The sequence below is a fragment of the Armigeres subalbatus genome, chromosome 3 (genome assembly GCF_024139115.2).
Source record: "Armigeres subalbatus isolate Guangzhou_Male chromosome 3, GZ_Asu_2, whole genome shotgun sequence".
In the NCBI taxonomy this organism is placed as follows: Eukaryota; Metazoa; Arthropoda; class Insecta; order Diptera; family Culicidae; genus Armigeres; species Armigeres subalbatus.
This window is the reverse complement of record NC_085141.1, coordinates 314,646,557-314,669,701: the sequence shown is the minus strand read 5'-3', so window position 1 is coordinate 314,669,701 and position 23,145 is coordinate 314,646,557. Positions and strand designations below refer to the sequence as shown.

General features: G+C 42.9%; 3 protein-coding genes and 2 long non-coding RNA genes across 5 annotated transcripts in view; 1 reads left to right on the top strand and 4 right to left on the bottom strand.

The window, feature by feature from the left end:
- Positions 1 to 1,368: 1,368 nt before the first annotated feature.
- On the bottom strand, positions 1,369 to 3,789 carry LOC134222668 (uncharacterized). Its single transcript, XM_062701828.1, has 4 exons — positions 3,772 to 3,789; positions 2,084 to 2,375; positions 1,950 to 2,021; positions 1,369 to 1,893 (listed from the first exon to the last, which is right to left on the bottom strand). Exons 1-4 carry the CDS (start codon positions 3,787 to 3,789, stop codon positions 1,616 to 1,618), a joined length of 660 nt encoding a protein of 219 aa, XP_062557812.1. The 3' UTR covers positions 1,369 to 1,615.
- Positions 3,790 to 4,599: 810 nt separating this feature from the next.
- On the top strand, positions 4,600 to 6,586 carry LOC134220863 (myb-like protein U). Its single transcript, XM_062700022.1, has 5 exons — positions 4,600 to 4,751; positions 4,840 to 4,944; positions 5,006 to 5,072; positions 5,212 to 5,739; positions 5,800 to 6,586. Exons 2-5 carry the CDS (start codon positions 4,909 to 4,911, stop codon positions 6,258 to 6,260), a joined length of 1,092 nt encoding a protein of 363 aa, XP_062556006.1. The 5' UTR covers positions 4,600 to 4,751; positions 4,840 to 4,908; the 3' UTR covers positions 6,261 to 6,586.
- Positions 6,587 to 7,337: 751 nt separating this feature from the next.
- On the bottom strand, positions 7,338 to 8,520 carry LOC134220862 (uncharacterized). The gene is made up of 4 exons (XR_009982088.1): positions 8,302 to 8,520; positions 8,168 to 8,240; positions 7,985 to 8,112; positions 7,338 to 7,925 (listed from the first exon to the last, which is right to left on the bottom strand). It is a non-coding gene; the product is annotated as an uncharacterized LOC134220862 (long non-coding RNA).
- Positions 8,521 to 13,093: 4,573 nt separating this feature from the next.
- Positions 13,094 to 16,090, bottom strand: LOC134220861 (uncharacterized). The gene is made up of 4 exons (XR_009982086.1): positions 13,930 to 16,090; positions 13,701 to 13,844; positions 13,450 to 13,635; positions 13,094 to 13,320 (listed from the first exon to the last, which is right to left on the bottom strand). It is a non-coding gene; the product is annotated as an uncharacterized LOC134220861 (long non-coding RNA).
- A 3,686-nt stretch (positions 16,091 to 19,776) lies between these two features.
- The window catches only part of LOC134225356 (sodium-dependent nutrient amino acid transporter 1-like), a 49,034-nt gene continuing 45,665 nt past the window's right edge, over positions 19,777 to 23,145 (bottom strand). The window contains exons 5-6 of the mRNA XM_062705353.1: positions 20,852 to 20,931; positions 19,777 to 20,791 (exon numbers count right to left, since the gene is read on the bottom strand). Of these exons, the coding sequence (XP_062561337.1) occupies positions 20,541 to 20,791; positions 20,852 to 20,931 (331 nt within the window). The 3' untranslated portion in view covers positions 19,777 to 20,540. The remainder of the gene's footprint in view (positions 20,792 to 20,851; positions 20,932 to 23,145) is intronic.

The following is a 23,145-nucleotide window of genomic DNA, read 5'->3' as shown; positions in this document are numbered from 1 at the left end:
AACGGTAAGGCCGTCTTCAGTGTCTCGTACTTGACTCGACTTCGAGTCAAGTACGAGACACTGAAGACGGCCTTACCGTTGAGGTCGAAATACGTATCTGTCAAGATACAATTAAGTGGTGGAATTCAATGGGATTGTATAAACTCGTCTTATGACAGGTGAAAACATTCCACTAAAAAGCTCAAAATAATTTTCTTATCAAAATCAGGTTATTGTTTATCATGATATTTATGATCATAAATGGCGTCATCTGAATAGGCTATAACTTGGCCGTTTGACACTTATAGTACCGGTACCGTGGCTGTTAGGTCCAAGCAAACTAGATGTTGGTCACAAACTAGAACAAACTAGATGTTGGCCACGCGAACAGGTATAAGGAAGTTAGGCATCAAGGATATTAAGCATAAAATGCCCCAAGAACAGCTCACGACATAAAAAAGGTATTATGCCTAACGTCATGGACCCAGCAATCTAATATTTTTCATCAACACATTTCCTGAAGGAGTTTTCGTAAGAAGTTCCTGAAGAAATTCCCAAACAAATTTCCGGAACATTTCCTTGAGAAGTTTTCTTAAGCTTCTTTAAAAAAAACAGCTGAAATACAATTCAAAGAGATTTGCGATAGAGTTCTTAACCAAGTTTTCAAAGAAACTCCTAAAAAATCAGAAAATATGTGAAGAAATCTGCAAAGTATTTTATAAAGGTATTTCCGAAGGATTTTCAAAAGACATTTTCGAACAAACACCTAAAGGAATTTAAAAAAAATCGTAAAGTAATCGCCAAGTGCATCTCTAAAGGAATTTCCGAAGCAATTCCTTGCGATGTTTACAAAGTTTTAGCAAAGAAATTTGCAAATTAAATCCTGAAGGAAGTTCTGAAGCAATTATTAAAATCCGGAGGATTTTCCCATGGAATCTACAGAGAAATTTTCAAAAGAATACCTGGAGGAATTTCCTATGTGATTCCTGAAGGAATTTTGATTGAATGACTGAAGCGATTTCTGGGTGAGCTGATTGTTTTGTGAAGACACCAAAATATTCTTCAAAATTAATAATATGTTTTGCAATATTTAGTTTTTTGAATTGATCATTTTACTGCTAAAATCTATGTCGGCACCAACATTTCAAAAGGGCGAAACTGCTTTTGTAAACAAGAGCTTCTCACGTCACTGGTGGGCTAATTTGAGTCCACGCACGCTGTTTAACACCACTGACAGAAGCGGCGAATCCTCTTCTTTCCTTCGATAGCGCTGGATTGCGTGGGCGGGCACAAACAAGCCCACCAGCGACGTGAGAAGCTCTTGTTTACAAAAGCAGTTTCGTCCTTTTGAAATGTTGGTGCCCATATATGGCACGTTTGTTTTTGCCTGGAAATTAATGTAAAACACCTGGAAAAAAACCTGGAAAAATCAGGGAATTTTGTTTTTACAGTTGAGTAGACACCCTGTTACGGTACGTGCGCACGTTTTAGTTTCTCGCCGACACCCAACCTCAATTCATCCAAAGTTCGAACTTTTTAGCAAGTCATGCTCTTCAACCTACGGTTGGCACAAAAAACTTCTCCGTGGCGTCCTCAGCGGACGCCACACTTCACGCAAAGAACAATTGGGCCGGACTCACCAGATGGTTACTGCTGCTGCTGTACCTGCGCTGCTGTTACCGCTGATGTCGGTTGGCGATTGATGATCGCCACGTGGGCCAATGAATGGTGGTTGGCGACTTCCACGTGTCGACGAATGGCGGTTTGGTCGATGGTGGCAATTGACGACCACAACTCCCCGCTGAAGCGATGTAGAGACGGATCGCTTCCCACCGGACAAGATGACGGGTGCCGGGGTCTTTCGTCCTGGGGACTCCGCTGACCTGGCGCTGGGAAGAGATATATAGCCGTCGGCTATTCAGAACAATTACAACACTGCACAGATTTCACGATAGCACGATTCACATTACCTGGCCTAGATTGATTAAGAGCACACAAATCTAGCCTACGACGCACACTATATTTTTGCACAACTATCGAAACTATACGAGGAGGAATCATTAAAATACAAATATCAAGTTCAACCACGTTGCTTTAAACTTACAAAATGAATTACGATTACACGAACAAAGCAAGACCCTTCCACTGTTATCTGCGGTTCGGACGAAAGTGAGCGAAACCGTGATCCTCAGATTAAGGAACGTGACCTCGCCGAATTCAATTCGGATTTCCCGCGAATCTTTTCGACCGATTGGACAATTGCGAGATATTAATTTGACCGCTGGCTCTTCGTGCAATTTCGGGTGCAGCCACGACTCTCTCTTTCCCAATCTTCCCGAAAACTTCCTTGGACCCGACCTTGATCTCGCGAAATCGAGCGCGGCGGAAATCGCGACCTATCGTTTTATGGGTAATCGATCAGTGTCGTTATGCTTTTACTGGCCTACCATTTGGCGTACGTGAATTTAATTGGTTTATGGAGAATGCTATGTTCTAAATTAAAGATTGTGTTGCCTATTATCTATTTAGCCTATTGCAGATTGTAGCAAATGCTACAAATGCTCATACAAGCTCGCTTGTGTTGTGTACCGCGAGCGTGGTATTTTCGTTTGTGTTGTACAAAATACAACAGCGCGCGTACTCGAGTGCGTACGCTCGAGGGAGTTTCTCTAGGCGCGTGTTTGACAATGATTTCATCAATTTAAAATGAGCTGCTGAGCTGGGCTTCTTTAAAAAATATCCATGGCTCATCAGCTCAATGTAAGGAAGCGAATCTTTCGAACAGCTCCTGAGCGGAGCGCCCATCTCTACATTCCTCATTGCCTTCAAGACGTCCGAGTACTTAGCCTCGTCCGTCTTGATGACTAGGGCATCGCCCCTGGAGCGATTGGCGCCTACCCTAGACTTCTTGCTACCCTCATTCGCCTGGGCCTTCTTTTCGGCCCTTGACGTCTTCGGTTTCCTCTTGTTCTTGACCAGGGTCCAGTAGGCGTCATCCCCCTCTATTTCCCTGGTCTGGTGCGGCTGGGAGCTCTCAGCCTGCCGTAACCCCCACTACCCTTCTACGGGGTAGTAACCCTCCGCGTTTTGGAGCGGCCCTTTGGAGCAGTCACCCCCGACGTACCCGCAAATATTTGAGCCTCAGTCTGGGTAGACTTTGGTACCACCGTCTTCGCTGGCACGCCTCCGGTCGATTCGACCTTGCCCGAGTCCGCGAATCCTTGGGCCTCAGTCTGGGTAGACCTCGACTCCACGGATTTCACGGGTTCACACTTGGCCGTCCCGACCGCCCACTCCAGCTTGGAGTCCAGCATCGACTTTCGAAGTTTCTGCAAGCTCCTCTTGATGTCCTTACTGATATTATGCTTCGATGACGCAAAGTCGATGATGGCGTCCAGCTGTTCCGTCGCCACCTCGAAGGCCGAAAGCCCATCGCGTTTGCGGTTCATCGCCTTCACAGATTCAGATTGGACTATGGGCTCGGAAGTTATGGCCAAAATACTATTTTTTATTCGCACGAGAAAGGCACCACTGCTAGGTGGATTAATCTGGGTTTTTTAATGTTCATTGCTGAGCGTGGAAACATAACTTTCTAAGAGGTTTTTCCTCAGAACGGTGTCCCTGCAAAGGCACGGGTCCAAGCAGAGATCGTAACGGGATCAATGGATATAAATAGCGCTGAGAAGCACTGTTGAAATTAAAATAGCTTTGGGTAGCATTGAAAACTTCCTTCCGCAAAAAGAGAAAAGAACCGCATAGCACGAAAGCACAATGCGGTCTGACCCCGCATACGTGGTTGGAAACGTGCATTATGGGCAGATCCGTATGGGACAACTTTTATGTACTGTAGAGGTCAGTCCGGTTTTAATGTTTAGACATTGAGATTCCTATTTTTTCGATTTCGAATCAAATTTGCCCTTCTTTAAATACTTGTAACTATCTAAATTGTTACTTTTGCAAAAGTTACGTTAGACATTAATAAATGTGACAAAACTCTTTTGATAAGCATAAACTGAAATGCCCACAAAAACCAGCAAATCAGTTCCAAATCAACAGTTGTCCCTCATCAATAAAGAGTTGAACAAAAGATCATTATTATAAGCGCGGCAGAGGGAGTTCAACAAACCATCGCATCGTTCGCTGCTGTCAACGCTGCCTCCTATCCGGTTGCTACACCTGAATCACTGCTGCGTGCTGCACATGGCTCGGCACATGCTATGCACCATTATTGCTCACCACGGTTCTGATCCAGTTTTGCTTTATTTGTTCCACTTTAATTCTCACCTCATGCTTCTATAGTTGCATCATAGGGCTTAGAGTCCCATGTCACATATGCTTGGCGGTGGATCTTCTTAAAAGCATCATCAGTAGGGAGCGGTAGAACGTGTTCGTTCAAAAGGTGGGAGGTTCGACTCATATAAATAGTTTTGTGATTTAAAAATTTCACTCGGTTATAGAAATAAGTCATGCTTCCGTGTCAGTTAAAATCAAGCAGACACTTCAAATAGGACTGTTAATAAGACGATAAGCAATTACTAGGTAATTGCAATCATCAATCGAGCCTGTTTGGCTTGTTCTAAAGACGACGTTTCTCATCGAAAGGATTTCGTTTTATCCTCTCGTCTCATAGAGCCGTGCAGCGGAAGAATTCGATTCAGTTGCCGGATTAGTGTGACTCAAACTGAATCAGACGTTCGCTCCTATCAATCAGTAAGGATAAGTTATTCGTGTTTTATGCTCAACATAAGTTTCTGTGTGAGGATCACTTGAAGGTACTTTTTGTTCTGTTTATAATAAATGGCACTGTTTCTCTGGATCGTTACTATAAAAGTTGTTTTAATTGCTTCTACACCTCATTAGGTGATTTCGCTTGATGATGAAAGGACGAACCGTTCTGGCGAGACTGTAAAATTGTTGTTCGGTAGTAAAATGGTAACTCTATACAAAGCATTGCTGATAAGCTTGGTAAAGTTCTTCAATTACTGAATGAATCAAAAACTTATTCATTAAACTTAAATAATTTCAGGTTGTTATTGTGGACCTTAGTCATATTCATGCTAATGATCAATATTTCCAACTCAATTCACCGTCCGGTAAGCACAGTAACTAATAATTATTATTACATATTTAATTATTTATAATTAATAACTAGTTCAAATTCGAGTCAACAATAGCTGGGTTTGAGTTTATGATGCGAGGAAAAAAGAATAAACCTCATTTATACTTTTTCAGGTACGTATAATTACGGATACCCCTTGACACCGAAAGGCAATTTTCATCATGAGCGTCGTGATCAGAATGACGTTACGTACGGCTGTTACGGCTATGTCGACCCTAAAAAAAGGCTCCACGTGACACACTACATATCAGACCGGATGGGCTACCGCGTTGTGGAACCGAATAAGCCTCTTCTCGTATTCCTGACGGATCGTATTTCGTTGCAAGCATTCTTGCTTCCTAAAGGATGTGGGCTACTTCCCGCAAACAGTCCAAGTAACTTAGGACCGGAGCTCATCTACAAGCCTCCGGGTATCACTAATTGGACCACCAAACGACCATCAACGACAACTCCGATTAGCAGTACGACCAAGAAACCTGTTACTTCGCCTCCATGCTCGTGTTCACAAGCGACAACGACGGAACCTTCACCCGTATATACAATTGGAACTTCAAAACCACCATCAGCAACAGTTGGGCATTCAACCACGCCATCCACAATTACCCCTGCTTATCAAACGACGACTACACCAAAGCCATCAGGTTTCAGCTTAAATACCTTAATCGACATGATTTCATTACTTACAGATTCTTATCCTTCAGATCCCCTCATTGACGTTGACTTGAATGTCAACCTCTTGAAGCCGACCCAGTACATGTACCGGCCGAACGATCATCCAAACGAGCATATCCGCATCACCAGGGCGATCTCCAGTGAAAACTCAACGCTTCCACGAATCTACTACGTTCCTTACCAGAACCACCAAGCGCCACCACCGGGTGTTCAATCAACGTCACCTCCCGGCAATTGTGCTTACAATTACGGTTATCTCGGATTGGCACCGGTAATCTTTGTTCCAATCGGTGTGGCACAACCGCTTGGACTGGTGTCGCCGCATCTGACGGGAATTACTTTGCGGAAGTTTGCTATGAACGATGCGGGAAATTTAACTCTTACCGAAGTGCTGGACGACAAGGGCCAACCAATTCCGTTGGACTACTCCAATGCGCTTCGAGGCATCATCAATAGCGGCGATTTTGACTCGCTCAGACGTGGATGTTAACTATTCGAAGGGCAATTACAATATGATAATATTATTGTAACATTATATGAAAATAAAATATTAGATTCCTAATATTTTCATGCTGCACCACAAAATTGAAATGAGAGAACCGTATCACAATAGGTGGAATACTTGATTGAGTTAGCATAAGGTTCAATCTGTAGTGTCTACTCGAAGGTTAACTAAATATGTTGAAAGAGATACGTTGAGAGGTAGAGATCGGAGAGAGGTGTGAGCGTGAGAAAGATTAGGCTCAGGTTTCTGAAGTCGGGAAGAAAGCGAATAAATCTGTTCTGTTTAGACCATCAATTTAAAAGGTTAACTTTTCTTGTGCTAGCTGAATCCGAAACCAAGAACTTTTCACAATCCAACTACTGTTGAGTCTAATTGCAATTACTGATAATACAAGAACTATTTATATCAAGTCAGCCCAGCAGAAGATGGCTTTGTGCCATTTATTGAATTCAGATAAATGCAACTGTAATTGTATCATAATTCATTATGCTGAGAATATATTAAGCGATTATTGAACCAACATTTGTATGTTGTTCATATGTTTACATCCAACTGACCTTATTGAATAACTTAATGCTAGTTTGCAATTGCAATGAAATTTGATACGTTACAATAACTTACACATTAACACCCAAACAATTATTATCAGCTTCTTTACATTACAAGTAATCAATATTCTTTTGGCAGAAAAAGGGACCAAACCGATAAAAAAACGAAACGGACACTAGACCCAGAATCGGAAAATGGTTTATCGAACGAAACAAAATAAAGACAGTAGCTATACTAGTTGAACGTTTTATTCACACGAGAATTACTTTTGGAATGAACAACGGAAACAAAAATAATTATTTAGTGTTGGCAATCGACCATGGTAAAAAGATGGGCACAATCGCTGTTAAGGTGCATCAGTGTTAACCCTTTCAGGGCGAGTTATTGCGAGTTTCCGGTAGCGGGTAGAGCAGAACTACCAAAGCGGACACAAAGCAAACAAAACTGGAGGGCTAAACACCAACAAAACAAATAAAGCCACAAATCTAGATTTTATACATGTATTTCGGGTGAAGCACCCACTTTTCTTTCTTCTTCCTACCTCCTAGTCATCTTGATTCCTCTCGCTTTACCTTCTATCTTCTCTATGTCTTCTTCCTTACAAAATACAGATTTTTTTACTCACGGTCTTCGGGGCGTCCCCCTATTTTGCCGATCATTATCGCGAACGGCCGTCTGCCGTCGCACCACGCACGCATTTTGCAAAGTTCGCCGTGCTGTACCACTCGCCACGAGCTGCAGGGCTGATCCCTCTGCTGGAGACCACTCTGGCCGTCCAGCGCGACCCGTATGCTGGATGGGGTCCCTCCGAGGTCCTTTCTGCGCTCGTCGTCGCTCACGAGCTTTCCGTTCACACTAGCGAGTTTCGGATACTCGCTTTTCCCAACCGCTTTCGTGCACTAACGCAGGGTTTTTCGGTACCACCGTCTCCGGAACCAGCTAGAGAAAGCAGTGCTCTGCAACTCGCTCCCGCGGAATTGTTGGTTTCATTTTTTTGCCTTGCCTGTCGTCTGCTTTCCGACCTCTCTCGGTTTGTCCGCTTTTTCGCAAGGTGGTGGGAATTGCGCGTTGGTCGAAGAAACCGGGATGGAAACAAAAGCCCTATGATACAACGGCAATATAAATAACGAGTTTCGCCGATTCCATCAAAATAAACTCACCCTTCGGGGCCTTTGATTTTGCTAGATGCGAAGACGCTCGTTCCTTTCCTTGCGCTCAAACGGATCACTTTTCATCGATGAGCGGCTTTTCAAGTTCCGCACGACGACTGCCAAACCGGCGAAAGTACCTAAGTGGACGCCCGTATTAGTTTGGAGGTTAGGTCTTACGAAAGGACTACTTACAGCAGACACACGAACTTCTGTGTTTGACCGGCGGCGTGTTTCTCTTCCGGCTTTTCTATGCGGACGGAATGGCCTGTAATGAGCGGGTGGTGGTTGATTTATGCAGGGAAATGACAAACGCATGTGGCACTTACGGCTCTCCCCTCTTCTAGGCTGTTTGCCGATCGATTTTCTTGTTGTTGGGCCGTCTGATCGCCGATCAACACACGACCGTTGAGTGCCACCAACTTTGACCACTTCTGGGTCCAATGAAGCCGCGAAACACCGCACTAACCGTCAAACGAAATTTTTCGTCCGCTCAATCGCGTCCCGGTGCAACTTTCTGCCAGCCAGATTTGTGCTTGTCGCTTCTCGTTGGCGGAAACCGAAAATGTCAAAATGAGTTATCGGCTTTTCCTTTCTATGTTTTCGTTCCTCCTATCGCAGGGGTGGACTGTGCGATTGCGCATTTAAAGTGTCGGTTGGTTTTCGAGCAAAATACACTGAACGAGATCGTGTTTCGTTTAATTTCATAATTTACTCCTTATGATTTGATAAATCGAGTAATGGCGCTTTGCTTAGGCGTACGTGGCGATTGTTTCATGTGTGTTTACAGCTAATTGACGAACATGTAGTGACTTATTATAGTTAAACAAAACTAAACGTAACAGAGTTTTTTACATGGATTTAACGTACAGATTTGGGTTTTTTCCGCCAGATCCTGCCAAAGCTAGTATAGAAAAAACTCAAAAGATATAAACATATTTTTTTCAGATGTCCTAGGCCGTCCAAATTGTTCTGGAGTCCATCAGAAAATATATCTAAGAACAAAATGTCCAAGAAAGAGATTATGTCCAAAAATATATATGTGATCATAGGATGAAAATATCGAGTTTTGAATTAATATCACCTATTTCAGCGTCTCCAAAACGGCCAGGAGTTCTGAACATACGATCTACCCGATCAACCGAGTTCTAAACGATGTATCCGTACATTGCTAAACATCCCAGCAGTTCCATTGAGCCGATAGGATTTCACTCGTTACTTTTACAAACTACTGCAGACCTTTTAGGTTGTGGAGCTCGGATCGCGGGCAGCAGGGACTTTGTCCAAGGGCTTGACGATCCCTCCCCAGGCCATCTGCGAGTTGTGGTGCCTGCCTAGCATGTGGTGAGGATTGGAAGTGGGCTCTGTTAAACTTCTATAAAAAGCTGCATGTATCCGCAAGTTGGCTCCGCCAAAGCGACCGTGTGCCGCTCAAAGCGCACAAGCCCAAGTCCTGACATACCTGACACGACGGCCTTCCGACGAGACAGGAGATTTGCGCAGGCCCAATAAGCCGTTTTTAAAAAAACAACCATTACGAACGAAGATAATACGACTCGATACAATCGGCAACGACCTAGGTGACGAATAAAGGATCACGATTGGAAGCTTGTAACGTGGAACTGCAAGTCGCTAGGCTTCGCAGGTGGCTAAAGGATAATCTACGATGAATTACATCCCCGCAACTTCGACGTCGTAGCGCTGCAAGGAATCTGCTGAACAGGACAGAAAGTGTGGAAAAGCGGGCATCGAGCGGCTACCTTCTACTAGAGGTGTGCGCCGCCGCGCCACGCCGCCGACATTTTTGCATCGGCGCGCCGCCGTTTAAAATGTGTTACGCCGCTGATCTATAATTTTTCACTCCGATTCAAATTTGAAGAAGTCCGCAAAATTTTCAGTGGAAATTCCGAATAATTTTCTGATAGATCTCTACAATGTTGAAACTCCAGAGAATGTTTCGTGAAGATACCAATGGTTTCCATGAAAGTTCCATACAAAGCTCTTCCAAGAAAAGCTCTCCGTAAAAGCTAAGAAAAACTCCGTGAGAAAATTGCAAAGGATTTCCCGCTGGAATTTAAAAAAACGAATAAGCCATTTTATAGAAAGCTCAAATGACAGGAGACCTAACACTAATATTTACATTTTACAAGGAACATTTGCGAAAATGAAATGAAATGATGATGATGATGATGAAATGATGATGGTTTGCATGCAAATTTACCAAAACAAAGACCGAGCCGTTCACTCAAAATTTCGATCAGCTGTTCGAATCTGTCTCATAAAATGGCTTATTTATATGAGAATCTCTTCAGAGTTTTCACGGGAAGTTGTTCGAAATTTCCACAGGAAATTTTCGGAACGTACACGGAAAGTTCTTATTGGGTTTCTGTTGAGTATTCTTCGAAATTTACACAGAAAATTATGACTGGTAAAAAGGACGCATTAACGTTGACTTTGTCCATCTAGATTATTGAGGACGGCTAGGTGTTTTATCCATTATAAGCAGGGCCGGATTTAGCCGGAAGGGGCCCCGGGGCCGACGGTATGTGGGGGCCCAAAAATATACAAAAAAGGTTGGTTTTGGTACTTAAGATTTGTGGGGGCCCGGGGCCACGGCCCCCCGGCCCCCCCATAAATCAGGCCCTGATTATAAGAGTGGTTTTTTCGCAGGGAGAACGGCTAGTTTGGCATAGCCAACTATAAAACAACGGAAAAATGCTCGGAATTTTGAAGATTTTTTTTTTTTGGATTTCTTCAGAATTTTTTTTTCTATTTTCGATAAGAAATTCTTGAGAAATTCCATTGACCGAAAGCGACGACGACCGAGCTAGTTATTTGGTCGAAAAATCCGTTTGCCCTAGCAGGTGGTCTGGCCAAAACGATCGTTGGCCAAAAATGCCGTTTAGCCGAAATGGTTTTTTGACAGAATGGTGCATTCGAACAAAAATGTCATTTGGTCCAACGGGTCATACGGCCAAATATCAATGACTGAACCTCGGGCTGAACGGGTAATATGGTCAAAAATGGCCACTCGTTTGGCGAAGACTTTTTGTCAATTGACCATTGAACAAAACTTCGTAGCCTCTCTATTTTTAAGTCGATACAGGCCCTTAGGTCAAAAGACATCTAGCCAAGTACCATTTAGCAAAACTAAAGTTTAACGGAAACTGTTATCAGGTAAAGGTGGTTTGTCCGAAAATGTAGTTTGGCTGAAAGCATTAGGAAAATTTGGCCGGACTTGTAAAAAGTTGTTTGCTCTAACAGGTCATTTGGTTGAAAATGCCCTTCGGCTGAAAATTGTCATTTGGCAGAAAAGCCCCGTCCTACCTGCAAACTTCTTTGAAAAATGTCATTCGGATCAATTGATCATTTTCCCAAATAGACGATCAACCGAATAGGTCATTTGACAAAAAAAGTTCGTTCGGGCGGAAGGGTTGTTTTGCAGAAATGACATTCTCGGGCTAAATGGCAATTTCTATACCAAAGAGCATTTTTGGTTAAATGAACTATTTGATTAAATAGTTTCGAATAGTTTCGAAATTTCTCGCTTAACTTTTCAAAAGGACCTAAGTAACATTTTTTTCATGAATTAATTTGAGCACTGCAATCGAAAGCTTCAATGTTTTTCTGTTGATTGCGCTATTTAAATTAATTCATGAAAAAAATGTTACTTAGGACCTTTTGAAAAGTTAAGCGAGATTTCTTTCAACGGTCGTTTGATAAAAAGGCTTTTTCAATGTAAATGTCATAAGGCCAAACGGATGGATATTTTTGACTTAATTATCCGCTCATTTTTTATATTTTTCGGTTATGCAGTCTGATTTATAAAAAAAAAAAATTGTCCAAATTTTCGACATCGGTGTCTTCTTCAGAGAAAAAAAAATGATTGCTCTTTGTTGAGTATGATGGGTGTTCAACAACTGCAAATTACCCGTTCAGTTATTGACATTTGGCCGTATGACCTGTTGACCAAAATGATATTTTCTGCCAAATGACCCATTCTGTCCAAACGGCATTTTCGGGCCTATTCGGTCAATTTACCAGTTCGGTCGTAGGGGTGCTGGGGGTAAATTGGACACCCAAAGTACTACTGCTGTTTATCAAGTGGCTATCAAGAAATAGCATTGTTTAAGGCAGGTGTGTTGAAGCTTATCTTTTTGGCTGACAAAGCCTGTTGTGAAAAAAAAATGAAAAAAATATTTAAATATGTTATTATGATCATTTAAAATTAGTCCAAAATAGTTCAATTTTGTTTTGGGCGGGGTAAAATGGTCAGGCGGTGGGGTAAAGTGAACAATATTGTAAACTAGTTGACCCTGCAGACGTTGTCCTGCACAGTAGGCGAGAATGTGCGTTCCGAACTGCCCATGCAAAATTCGTATAGGAATCATAATTTTAGTTATTCACGGTTTGCTCAACTTTACTCTAAATTTTCGCGTTAGGAAATATCATATAAACCCGTCGGAAACTGTAACGAATGTTTCTGCTGAAGAAATGAAAAAAATCCATCCAGCCGTTTTTGAGTTATGCGGATACGAACACAGACCATTTCATTTTTATATATAAGAAGAAGATGAAGCAAATAAGTCGATAAAAATATTTCAAACCAAATACATATTCTTAATAATATTCAAAATGTTACCTGACAGGTATAAACCCTTCGTTTTATCACAGACAAGCAGACGTACCGGGCTTGGTCAAAATGATAGGCCCGTTTTTTTTTCAATATTCAGTTGACCATTGCCTAGTGAAATATTACCAGGTTTTTTTTTTTTGGTTTGGCATGGTCCGGCAGGAAATTCATCTAGCTTTGAAAAACGGGTTAAGAATCATGCTCTGGCCGCAGGAGAAATTCCGGATTATTTGAGGGCATGTCAAAAATGCTAGATTTTGTACGCCTATACACACAAAAAAATATCATTGGTATAATTGAAAAAAGCATTGGTAAAATTAAAAAGTAGCGTTGGTTCTTTTTCGTAGAGTTGCGAAAAATTAAAACTAAAGTCTAGAAACTGCCGTTTTGAAAGTAATTTCAAACTATAAAATTAAAAGTTCAAGCTTTTAAAATAAACTGTAGAACTGTCAAAACGAAAAAATATACACAGTAAAAAAGAAAGAATGATATTGTTTGTTTCAAATGGTAATATGGGTAATATTCTTATTAGAATAATCAAAACATGACAAATTTTGAAGAAAGGAGAAATATTGAATTTTATTTCCAATCATTTTCAATTTTGAAAAACGAGATTCCTCTCCTGGCTGTCCTCCGACGCTGATGGTCTCGATCCGCGATTTCCTCAGAATCACTGCGGTCGCCTGGCCGTTTGTACTTTTCGACACCAATTCCACTAAAATATATTCAAATGAACCAAAATTAATAGGTACACGTCATACATAAGTTGTTTTTGTGCAAATGGCAAATGCAGTAACATTGGAAATTTGCGTAATAATTGTTTGAAATAAGAACATGTACTTACTTGTCAACGCTGATGAACATCCAGGTTCAGGTCAAGGATGGTCAACTTCCCGTTCCACAGTACAAGCTGGTCTTTCAGGAACCATACTGTCGCATTTTTTCGATTAGCTGATCCAACAGGAAAAAGGAAAGCTTCAATAAGATCGACATTCCCCGTAGGGCGAATCACTGCGGGTCACTGCAAACACTAAAATTTGAGAATAAAACACAAAACTCAGATTATTGCCGTGGAAGTTTTAATTGACCACTTACCTTCGGTTTATCGTAGCATGGAGCTTCCGATTCAGCATACACTTGAGTTTTGCGGCAGGGAGTAAACCGTTACGTGGTGATCAATGATCACTTATCATGGCGGGAGACGGCAAACTGCGGTACGAATGAGCCATTTCCAATAGCCTGGTGAAATTAATAAAGATAAAGAAAACATTATTCACTTATCGCAATTTTTAGAAACTGTGGCTGAACCATCTTCAGAACCTACCTTTCGTTCAATATTTTCAATGTAGTCTTTCTTAGCAATCCGGAAATAAAAATTAGCTCCTGCGCTGCGGACATTTTAAACTAATTTTGGAGTGGGAGGTGAATTTTGATTTTGTTTTGCACTCTGTTTTGATGGCTACTTTCGCGCAAATATTTTTTTGTGGATTTGACATTTCTATATTTCTTACACTGAAAGAAAAAACTTTTAAATTTACACTGAGTGCAGATAAAAAACACTTTCAAATTGAAAATATAACTTCCAAAGTAAAAAAAGAACTTTTAATTTTAGGAAAACAAATCAACTTTTAAATGTAAAGTGTAAAACATTTATGAAAACCATTTTTGTTTTCTCTGTGTATTATTAAAGTGAATGAAACGTTGGCTCCTCTGCCGTAATCTGGAAATTGGAATCGTCTTCGTAAAATGTACTGAAAAAATCACATAAGAAAGGTAAAAAAAAAGCACTTTAGGGGAGTAGATCACATATTTTCTAACATTTTGCATGTTTTTGCATTAATTACTATGCATTGCCACCATTCTTGAAGTTTTTTTTTTCGGTTTTGAAATTTGTTTTCCAAGGGGGGACCCTTGGGAAAAAACAATGATTTTTCAATAATTCCAAAATGCAATGTCCGATCGGGCCAATTTTCAATAGCAAACAATGGGATTGCAATCCCCGTCGAATGCAACTTGTTGCGAGTAAATCGGGTAATGCTAAGTTCCAAATGACCATTGTGGGCCCTCCTTAGCCGTGCGGTAAGACGCGCGACTACAAAGCAAGATCATGCTGAGGGTGGCTGGGTTCGATTCCCGGTGCCGGTCTAGGCAATTTTCGGATTGGAAATTGTCTCGACTTCCCTGGGCATAAAAGTATTATCGTGCTAGCCTCATGATATACGAATGCAAAAATGGTAACCTGGCTTAGAAACCTCGCAGTTAATAACTGTGGAAATGCTAAATGAACACTAAGCTGCGAGGCGGCTCTGACCCAGTGTGGGGATGTAATGCCAATAAGAAGAAGAAGAAGAAGAAGAAGTTCCAAAAAGTGTGTCTACAAAATTTGTACCCATACACACATACATACACTTACTTACAAACACACACATACATACGCCTATACAGACATCACCTCGATTCGTCGAACTGAGTCGATCGGTATATAACACTATGAGTCTCCGGGCCTTCTATCAAAAGTTGTTTTTTGGAGTAGTTCTAGGGCCGGATTTAGCCGGAAGGGGGCCCCGGGGCCGACGGTATGTGGAGGCCCCAAAATGTTCAAAAAAGGTTGGTTTTGGTACACAATATTTGTGGGGGCCCGGGGCCACGCCACCCCGGCCCCCCCCATAAATCCGGCCCTGAGTAGTTCAATAGCTTTTCAGTACAACTTTGCTGTACGAGAAAAGCAAAAACTATTATCCATCAACCAGTTCCACTTCATAACAAGCCAAATGAACGATGTGAACGATATTTTGGTTTAGAACTACTAACTCGGAGTTTTCATGGCTTAAATGCAACAGTGCCGAAATTACATCAAACTAGCATTTTGCAAAAGCGCGCAAAATTTTACTAAAATCTAGCTGTTAAATAGATATTTCATGATTTCAAATAGCTCGGAGAGCATGGAATGCTTGATTTATGGTGTAGCATGGAAAATAATACGAGAAATGCATAAACAGGGGATAAACAAGCCGTTTCCCACCTTACCCCGCTTGTTCACTTTACCTCCGCTACCCCTATGTCGCTTTCGACCAGATGTCGCTTTCGACCGGATGTCGCTTTCGACCAATAGAATTTCCCAAGAATTTCTTTTTCACAATGCACTATTCGTTCAATAACTGCAATATGTTTTCGTTTCAGTTAGCGTATGCCGTTCGATAACTGCGACCAGGCTATAGACATCCCTATCTAACTCCCTTAGCTTAAAAATAGCCACCATGTCCCGGGCACAGTGTGCAGATAGACCGCTGTCAGTTGCATGAGATGTCAACAATCGTCAACAACACCAATGATTGTAGCTTGATAATTAAAAATATCCACAACAATAAAAGAGCAGGATTTATTTTTAAATTCTGCTCAAGCTTTTCACGGTGAAATAAAAGACAAATTGTTGATCTCCATGTAAGTAAAATCAAAATTGATCATGTAGAATAAGTTTTGAATATTTAATTAATATTCCCGATTAAAGTTGCATATTGAAGAAAGCTGAATTTGGATGTTTTATGATGTTAGGCTTTTTTAGATTTGACGTACGTTGCTCGGCGTTGGTGTTGGTGTTGGCTACGCTAAACATGAGCTCTTAGCATAGGCCTGACTGCGACGCATTCTAGACGTCAAACAATTTACAGACGACGTCAGATGCAATAGAAGTGTACCTGATTATACAAAGTAATGCAGATCATCGACTTTGACATCGTTTTGAAGTTCAGCTGTCAGATTACTGCAAAACTTATGTAACTATCGAATTGCAGTTAAAAGGATTGCAGTTAAAAGACTTTCAGTTATCGAACGTCTACTGTACAAAGAATTTTCGATAGAAATTCAATAATTTCGAACAATTTTCCGTTGAATTCCAAAGATTTTTTTATTGAAATCTACATTTTGAACAATCCTCCGCAGAAATTCTAAAGAAGTTTCCTTCAAACTTACGGAGAATTTCTCGTGAAAAATACAGACAATTTTTCTTGTAAACTTCTTAGAATTTACTGTTTTATCGTTGGCCATGTCAAACTAGCCGTCCTAATTATTCTAGACTGAGAAAGTCAACATTAAAACAACCATTCTACCATCCGCACTCTCTTGCAATTATTAAGATTGTTGTGCAAATTTCAAAGAATACTCAATAGAAACTTTCCGAAGTTTGTGAATTTCCGAAGATCTTCCTGTAGAAGTTAAGTATATTTTTGCGTGAAAATTCAGAAGTTCATCATATAAATTGCGACGAATTTTCTGCTGAAATTCCAAACAATTTTATTCGAAAATTCCAAAGAGCTTATCTTGGTAATTCAAAAGATTTCTCGAAACTTCAAAGTAATTCCCGTGGAAAATCCGAAGATAATTTCCAAATTTTAGAACAACTTATAGAATTTTCTGGAGAAGGTCATTAGATTTTTCATGCGAAATTCACAAGATTCTTCTTTTAATGTTATGCAAATATTCCGAAAAAATGACAAAAAAATTAAAAACGTAATAAAAAAAATCGCCACGCCAATTTACGCCGCCACCGCCGCCGCCGGCTAAAACGGCCGCCGCCGACTAATATAGGACCGGCGCACACCTCTACCTTCTACCAAAGCTGTGGCACCACCAACGAGCTGGGAACCGGCTTCATAGTGCTGAGCAAGATGCGCCAACGCGTGATTGGGTGGCAGCCAATCAACGCAAGGATGTACAAGCTGAGGATAAAAGGCCGATTATTCAACTATAGCATCATCAACGTGCGCTGCCCACACGAAGGGAGACCCGACGACGAGAAAGAAGCGTTTTACGCACCGCTGGAGCAGACATACGATGGATGCCCACTGCGGGACGTCAAAATCGTCATCGGTGACATGAACGCTCAGGTAGGAAGGGAAGAAATGTATAGACCGGTCATTGGACCGGATAGTATCGCATCGAACGACAACGGCCAACGATGCATAAACTTTGCAGTCTCCCGCGGAATGATAGTCCGAAGCACTTTCATTCCCCGCCAAATATCCACAAGACCACATGGAGATAACCAAACCAAGAAACGGTAGGCCAAATCGACCACGTTCTAATCGACGGTAAATTCATCTCCGACATCACGAACGTCCGCACTTACCGCAGTGCGAATATTGAATCTGACCACTACCTTGTTGCAGTATACCTGCGCTCAAAACTCTCGACGGCGAACAACACGCGTCGAAGTCGGACGCCGCGGCTTAACATTGGGCGGCTACAAGACGGTAGACTAGCCCAAGGATACGCGCAGCAGCTGGTAGTGGCACTCCCAACGGAAGAGCAGCTAGGCGCAATGTCTCTTTAAGATAGCTGAAGGAATATTCGATCCGTCATTGGTAGTACCGCAACCGCTGCACTAGACACGGTGGCTCCGGATCAGAGAAACGACTGGTATGACGGCGAATGTGAGCAGTTAGTGGAAGAGAGGAATGCAGCATAGGCGAGATTGCTGCAACACCGCACGAGGACGAACGAGGCACGATATAAACAGGCGCGAAACAGACAAAACTCGATTTTCCGGAGGAAAAAGCACCAGAAGGAAGATCGAGGCCGTGAAAAGATGGAGCAACTGTATCGCGCTAATAACGCACGAAAGTTTTATGAGAAGTTAAACCTTCCACGTAAGGGCCACTTGCCACAGCCCGATATGTGTAAGGACATAAACGGGAACCTACTTACAAACGAGCGTGAGGTGATCCAAAGGTGGCGGCAGCAGTACGAAGAGCACCTGAATGGCGATGTGGCAGACAACGGTTGCGGTATGGTAATGAACCTAGGAGCACGCGCGCAGGACATGCGACTTCCGGCTCCGAATCTCCAGGAGGAGATCAGCCGGCTGAAAAACAACAAAGCCCCTGGAGTTGACCAACTACCAGGAGAGCTATTTAAACACGGTGGTAGAGCGCTGCACTGGGTCATTACCAAGGTTTGGGAGGTTCTGCCGCAGGAGTGGATGGAAGGTATCGTGTGTCCAATCTACAACCCTAGCAGCACACATGTCCCACATAGGTTATTGCAACTCGTATGTGACCAGATTTAGTCACAACTTAGTTGCTGCAACCTTTTTTGTCAGACTTGTGTTGCTCGGGAAAAAGGGCGACAGGGTTTCAGGGGCATTCTCGAGTCCCTTCGAAACGCGCAGAGGGTTACGGCAAGGTGATGGTCTTTCGTGTCTGCTATTCAACATCGCTTTGGAGGGAGTAATACGAAGGGCAGGGATTGACACGAGTGGCACGATTTTCACGAAGTCCTTCCAGTTATTAGGTTTCGCCGACGACATTGATATCGTGGAACGTAACTTTGAGAGGATGGAGGAAGCCTACATCAGACTGGAAAGCGAAACTAAATGGATTGGGCTAGTCATCAACACGTCGAAGACGAAGTACAAGATAGGAAGAGGCTCAAGAGAGGAGAACGTAAGCCACCCACCACGAGTTTGTATTTGCAATGACGAAATCGAGGTGGTTGAGGAATTCGTGTACTTGGGCTCACTGGTGACCTCTGATAACGATACCAGCAGAGAAATTCGGAGACGCATCATGGCAGGAAATCGTACGTACTTTGGACTCTTGGAGTTTTTGAAAGGAAAGTGCTGCATGCGTACCATCTATGGTGGGGTGCAGATGGCGGACAGTACGTGGAAGAGGCGAGTGAACCACGAGTTGCATGAGCTGCTGGGAGATCCATCCATCGTTCACACCGCGAAAATCTGACCACTGCGGTGGGTCGGGCACGTAGCCAGAATGTCGGACAGTAACCCGATGAAAATGGTTCTCGACAACTATTCGACGGGACCAAGAAGATGAGGTGCGTAGCGGGCAAGGTGGATCGATCAGGTGGAAGCTGACTTGCGGATCCTCCGTAGACTGCGTGGTTGGCGATGTGTAGCCAAGGACCGAGTTGAATGGAGAAGACTTTTATGCACTGCACAGACCACTCCGGCCTTAGTCTGGCAATAAATAATCATCTCAAAAACTGGAAATGTTACAGAAAATCTGAATATGTATCTGAATTCAGCGTAAAAAAATCTATTGAGTTAAATTTTGTTGAATAGTGTAATAAAGATGGGGTTTTCGTTGAGTAAAAACTCTTGCGAATTCCTTTCAGTTATGTAGGTTTTATTTTAATTTGCGCCTAATGGGCAAGCGCCATAATCAGTATAATTAAAAAAAAGATTTCTCCATACTAATTTGCATGCAAACTTGAAACGGCGTGTGCTAAATCAGTTTCTATCCAAGATTTTTGAAGAACACTCAGAACATGATACAGACTTAGATGAGCAAAATCGATTTTTAAAACCACCCAAGGGGGTATATTATGCAGTCTTACCTTACTGGTGATCGCTCGCAAGCGAGTGTCACCAAAGATGCCTAAACAAAACCTCAAACGGTTACGGCTTCCTGCAACGATACGCTAATGAAATACCTTTGCTTTATAGCTGATTTGGATGAATTTTCACCACTGGTATCTTGTTGGGGGTTAACATTATTTGACGTATCAATTCGTTACACAATCCATCAAATATTTTCCCTAATTTCGCCAATTTATTCCACATGAACTCGTCACAGTACGTGTCTAAATTTCCTTCTTGATGCATTGGCTCGCGTACGGTTTCACATCCGTTCATGAATGGCGCTATTTTTAAACCCAATTGAAACACCTGATGAAAATTTTATTACGTGCGGTGGGATCCGCAAAATTCCGCTTAAATTTATTTTCAAGCATTCTCACTTTTCATACATCGCTTTAGCTTCCGCTCATACGTCAATATAATTTAAATATCAAATAGGAAGGTACCACAGTCTAAGTGATGACGGCTACGAATAATCAATGTCCGCCATCTGAAATAATTGGTGAAATCTGATGCTGAATGAATCGTTAGTGGTGGGTGGTGCGGGGGTGGATTTCCCATTAACCGAACAGTTTCCGTCGAACGAATCCACCAGTGCAGCTTCCCTTTGAGGGAGGCGCTGTCTCGTGCTCGTCGATGAAATTGTTGTATTTGGCACGTGTGGTTGCATCTTCCGGTCCCCAGTTGCTCATAGGCTTCAGCACTGTTTGCAACTTGGCGATCGGACCGCTGCTGGGATTTTTGTACCACGCCCAAAATCCCCAAGCAGGAAGTTGCAACACGGCCACAGTGTACAGACACCATCCGAAGGCTGTAATGATAACAAGAATTACAAATTGAGTTGAGAAAAAGCAATCTGGTTCAAGCTTACCATTGTATCCGGAAGGAAGGTCCTTCGGAACGTAATTGATAATACTGAATAGCAGAATGACCAACACGACAATGGGAGTGTGGAGAGCGATGTCAACCCTCCGCTACAATAATTCCGTGCACCCTGTTGTACGACATAAACGGCAACACCACTACCAACGAACATCAGTTCGCGTCTATCATTCGCCAAGAGCAAGTGTTATTTCATTTAGTCCGTCATTAAAACTATTCTCTAAAGTTAATTCCGCGTGTTTATTAATTCCGCCGGTCTCATCCGAAATCGCCTTCGCTGTGTCCGCTGTGTCTGCTCTGCTACTTGGTCATCGCCATCAGGTTTTGGACCCAGAGAGTGTTTTTAGTTTGAGACGGAATCGGTGGTGAAAAATAATCCGGTCGTTGGCTTCGATTGGAGTATCGCGAGGCGAAAAAACTGTGTGCTTGTGGTGGTGACGCTTTTGCATCGTTGGCGTGCTGTTGGCTTGCGAGCAACAGGCAACGAAGAAAAGCTCCGCGTGAAGAGCAGTGTTTTGCAAAAACGTTTTCTTGTTTTTTTCGCTGAGTGTGTGACGGAGAAGAACCATGTCGGATGCCAAATTTGCCATAACCAAACTCAACGGCACCAATTGGCAGGTATGGAAAGTGCGAATTGAAATGTTGTTGCAACGCGACGATCTGTGGCACGTAGTGCAAGATGCCGTCCCCTGACGAAGATGATCAGGACGATGAGTGGGTCAAGGCTGACCGAGAAGAGCAAAGGCAACAATAATCTTATCCATCGAGGATAACCAGTTGCCAATTGTGAAAACAGTGCTTCCGCGCATGATGTGTTCAGCCTGAAATCGTACCACCAGAAAACAACACGGTCGGTGCGGGTTTCTTTATTGAAAAAGTTGTGCGCGTCGAATTTGTCGGAACGCGGAAACTTGGAAGAGCATTTGCGCGAGCTCGATGAACTTTTCGATCGGTTGGATGCCGCGGGTACCGAACTAGACAAAGACACGAAAAATCTGCATGATTTTGCGTGGTTACCCCTCGTTCGACGGAATAGTGACCGCTTTAGACAATCGGGCTGATGACGATATTTCAGTTGACGTGGTAAAATCGAAATTAATGGACGAGTTCCATCGTCGCTTGGAACGCGAAAGTGGCGGCTCGAAAGCGAGAAAGCGATGCGTTCGGAAGAAAGGTCCAGGAGACCCGCGTGTGCCATTTTGTAAGAAACCGGGACATTTGCGCCGTGACTGTCGGAAATACCTGAGCTCCGGTGAAGGAAGAAAACAGTTGTGAAAGAAGAAAACCCGAAAGCAAAGGCAGTGCATAGCGAAGGCTGGAATGTCGCGTTTACCGGTGGAAACGAAATCAAATCGCGCTCTTGGATCGTGGACAGTGGGGCAAGTGCCCACATGACAAACGATCACGGAATCTTTGATTCGTTGGAATAATTTTCCGGTGGTTGGATCACACTCGCCGACGGTAAGAAAACTGAGATCCTCGGTGAGGGAAGTGGTGTGATTCGTGGAGTGGACGATCGCGGTGAACCGGTAAGAATCGAAGTGAATGACATGAAATACGTCCATGGTCTTGCAACCCGTTTGATTTCAGTAGTGAAGTTGGCCGAGAAGAAACTGGAAGTGTTTTTCAACAACGAAGGTTGCCGAATCATGGATGCATGTCGTTGCGACTGGCTGTCGTTACGGTGGCCTGTACTACCTGCGGACAATCGAGAAATCCCACAAAGCATCGACGGGTGAGCATAACGTGAACTGCCAACATCAGTGGCACCGGCGGTTGGACAATAGAGATTGGGCCGCCGTTGAACGAGTCGTCAAGAAGAGTCTTGCAACAGGCATTAAGGTAAGCGACTGTGGTTTACGTCTTGTTTGTGAGTGTTGCATGGAAAGAAAGTCGACCAGACAGCCCTTTCCTCCTGTCATCGAGCGAAAAGCGGATCAAGTTCTCGATATCGTCCATACGGACTTATGTGGTCCAATGAAGACTACCACTCCCAGTGGCAATCGCTATATTATGCATCTCATCGATGACTACAGCCACTTCACAGTCACCTACCTGTTGAAGCAGAAATCCGAAGCGACGGATCTGATCAAGGACGTGCGGTGGACGGAGACGTTGTTTGGCAGAAAGGTTCAGTGTGATTCGCTCCGACGGAGGAGGCGAGTTCAGAAACAAGGAGTTGAAGGCTTTCTATCGTGCTGAAGGGGTTAAGCCACAGCTTACCTCAGTTTTCGCCCCAGCAGAATGGCGTGGCGGGCGGAAGAACCGCTCTATAACGGAGAT

Excerpts from the sequence above, each read along its gene's own strand:
- LOC134222668 (XM_062701828.1), bottom strand. Across the intron at positions 2,022-2,083 it reads GTGTAATCGTAATTCATTTT|TTTCGATAGTTGTGCAAAAA; the intron begins GTAAGTTTAAAG and ends CTCCTCGTATAG. Across the intron at positions 1,894-1,949 it reads TCTTAATCAATCTAGGCCAG|CCGACGGCTATATATCTCTT; the intron begins GTAATGTGAATC and ends TGTTCTGAATAG.
- LOC134220863 (XM_062700022.1), top strand. The coding sequence starts at position 4,909 with ATGGTAACTCTATACAAAGCATTGCTGATAAGCTTG. Across the intron at positions 4,945-5,005 it reads AAGCATTGCTGATAAGCTTG|GTTGTTATTGTGGACCTTAG; the intron begins GTAAAGTTCTTC and ends AAATAATTTCAG. Across the intron at positions 5,073-5,211 it reads CCAACTCAATTCACCGTCCG|GTACGTATAATTACGGATAC; the intron begins GTAAGCACAGTA and ends ATACTTTTTCAG.